The 2,433-nt window shown below is 40.1% G+C and overlaps 1 protein-coding gene across 1 annotated transcript; it reads right to left on the reverse strand.

Annotated features, from left to right (window-relative positions):
* Window positions 1-807: 807 nt before the first annotated feature.
* LOC103654700 (uncharacterized) lies at window positions 808-1,515 on the reverse strand. Its single transcript, XM_008681543.3, has 2 exons — window positions 1,388-1,515; window positions 808-1,313 (listed from the first exon to the last, which is right to left on the reverse strand). The coding sequence occupies exons 1-2, from the start codon at window positions 1,461-1,463 to the stop codon at window positions 1,018-1,020; spliced, it is 372 nt and encodes a 123-aa protein (XP_008679765.1). The 5' UTR covers window positions 1,464-1,515; the 3' UTR covers window positions 808-1,017.
* Window positions 1,516-2,433: the final 918 nt, after the last annotated feature.

Here is a 2,433-nt window from a genome sequence, read left to right on the forward strand (position 1 = left end):
CGCGTGGTTGTCGCCGCTGCAGCTTCTCCGTCAACGGCAGCGCCTCTGACGCCATGGCCATGGACGCCTATTGCTCCTCTTATCGCCGACGGCGACGCCGCTCACAATGAGTGAGGCACAGCAACAGCAACAGCACAGCACAACATAGGTAAGCAGTAGCCCATCGTCCCGCAGACGAGGATGGAGTGCGACCTTGAGCGCCCTGGCCCGCGCGCGGTCACCGTGCACCCACCTCCGCTATCGGCGCGCGGCGGACATGAGGAGGAGCAGCGGGACGACGGCCAGGCGAAGGTGTTACAGAGAGAAATTGGAAATTGAAAAAAGTGACCGCGTAAGTGTTACAGAGATACGTTATAAAAACTATTTTGCATTAAATGTACAAGAATCGTATCTGTTTTAGTGGTCATTGGGATCGTTAAAATGGTTGAAGTGTTGAGTTTGAATCTCTGTTTCGATCCATTTTTTGCATCAACAGACCATTTTTTACCCTGTTACGGGTCTACATGTAAGATGAGGTGATTTCCGAGCATAGGTTAACGGTATAAGGGGAAAACTGAGTCGAGCAGGAGTAAAACTGAGCAGCCAAAACTAGTGGGTGAACTATAAAATCCCCAAAAAAAGGTTCACAAGATCTTGTTTGAGAGCAAGGAGATTGTAGTGGATCGAAGGGGCTAAAATCTTTTGCTATTCAATAAGGGGCTAAATTTGAGCCCCTTATTGAATAGCAAGATACTTTAGCCCCTTCGATGCACTACAACCCTCAAACAAACCATAAATCAAGAAAACTGAGTAAGTATATTTGTTTTAGAACAAAGTAAGTATGTTATATCCTGCCATACAAGCCCAAGATTATGAGGAACAAGCTCTGAATAATCTCATAAATCAAGATGTTCCCATACGACATACTATTGCATGGAATGTTGCTTATTTATTACCATCCTACACTCACGCTGCCATGCATGACAATATATCACATATTGTCACTCTGAGCCAGAGAATTCGAGACCGGATCCTTTCTCATGAGAACTTGCTAGGACCTATGGAGGGCATCGCGTCGGCGTGCTTCATGGATCGGGTGGATCGGAGTCGATGGCGATTGGGACACTCTTGCCAGCACGTGTTCTGATCAGGCCAGCACGGCAAACCAGGTAAAGTGAAGCAGCAGTAACAGCTCTTGTAACCAGCGCACTGAGCCTTCAAACACAATTTGATGTTTATGTCGCTGCTTCCCAACATCGTCTTCTCTCCGTCCGGCGGCGGCCGCCGGAGACCGCTAGCCGGTTTCGTCTCCACGTCATGGCCGCCTGCAATCGCTGCACTTCAATGCATCAATTTTTTTCTTCTAAATTGAATATGAATAACAAATCGTGTGATGGGGTTCACGTACCACAGTTTGCAGCGAACACGAGACATGTCATCATCAGAACGGCGAGGAGAATCGGCGTCAGCCTCATCGCATTCATCTCTCCTTGGGTCAATACACCAGTGTATGCGAAGCGACTTGTCGATGAATAATCGAGCACACCGCGAGTAATATATATATATATATATGCTAAAGGCTTACGTCATGTTATATAAAGCATTAATAAGGAATATATATGTAAAGCATTAAATCATTAAATTACTGATGATAGATGTGCACCAAATTAATAAGGAATATATATGTAAAGCATTAAATCATTAAATTACTGATGATAGATGTGCACCAAATTAATAAGGAATATATATGTAAAACATTAAATCATTTTATATATCATGTCCGAAGGATACACAAGTAGTACATATGATAGATAGGCACCAAATTAAAAAATTTATATGGTATCGGCTATTATATCATTTTATACACCCCAAAGATACACACAGTCGGTACAGATGTATAGATGATAGATGGGCACCAAATAGTACTCTCTTTGTTCAAAATTAGTATTAACTTTAGTTCTTGCTTTTTATTTTTATGGTTAAATAAATAATTATGAATCTCAACACATATATAAAACATATACATCAAATATTGTAGAAATTATTAATTATCTAAAACGAATCTTACTTTTGGATGGAGGAAAAGTACTTCATTTTATACATCCAAATTCCAAAGGATGCACATGATGGATGGGCACCAAATTAATAAGTCAATAACTATAGCCAAGATGGAAACAAATAATGTGCAATTATTTTCAGATTACGTAGATACAGTTTTTACTGTTGCTACGTAATTATGATCTACTAAGTCGATTGCTGAATGATTTGTGTATTAGTTAGGATAAGAGCAATGATGCTGATTGAAATGTTTTATTTTTAATAAGTATCTTTTGTTTTAAAAATAGTGTTTTATTATTGTAGCCAAGATGGATACAAATAATGTGCAATTGTTTTCAGCTTACGTTAGAGTTCCATGGAATATGTTAATCAAATGCAGTTTTTACTGTTGTGAAT

Source organism: Zea mays, chromosome 4, assembly GCF_902167145.1.
Source record: "Zea mays cultivar B73 chromosome 4, Zm-B73-REFERENCE-NAM-5.0, whole genome shotgun sequence".
NCBI classification, from domain to species: Eukaryota; Viridiplantae; Streptophyta; class Magnoliopsida; order Poales; family Poaceae; genus Zea; species Zea mays.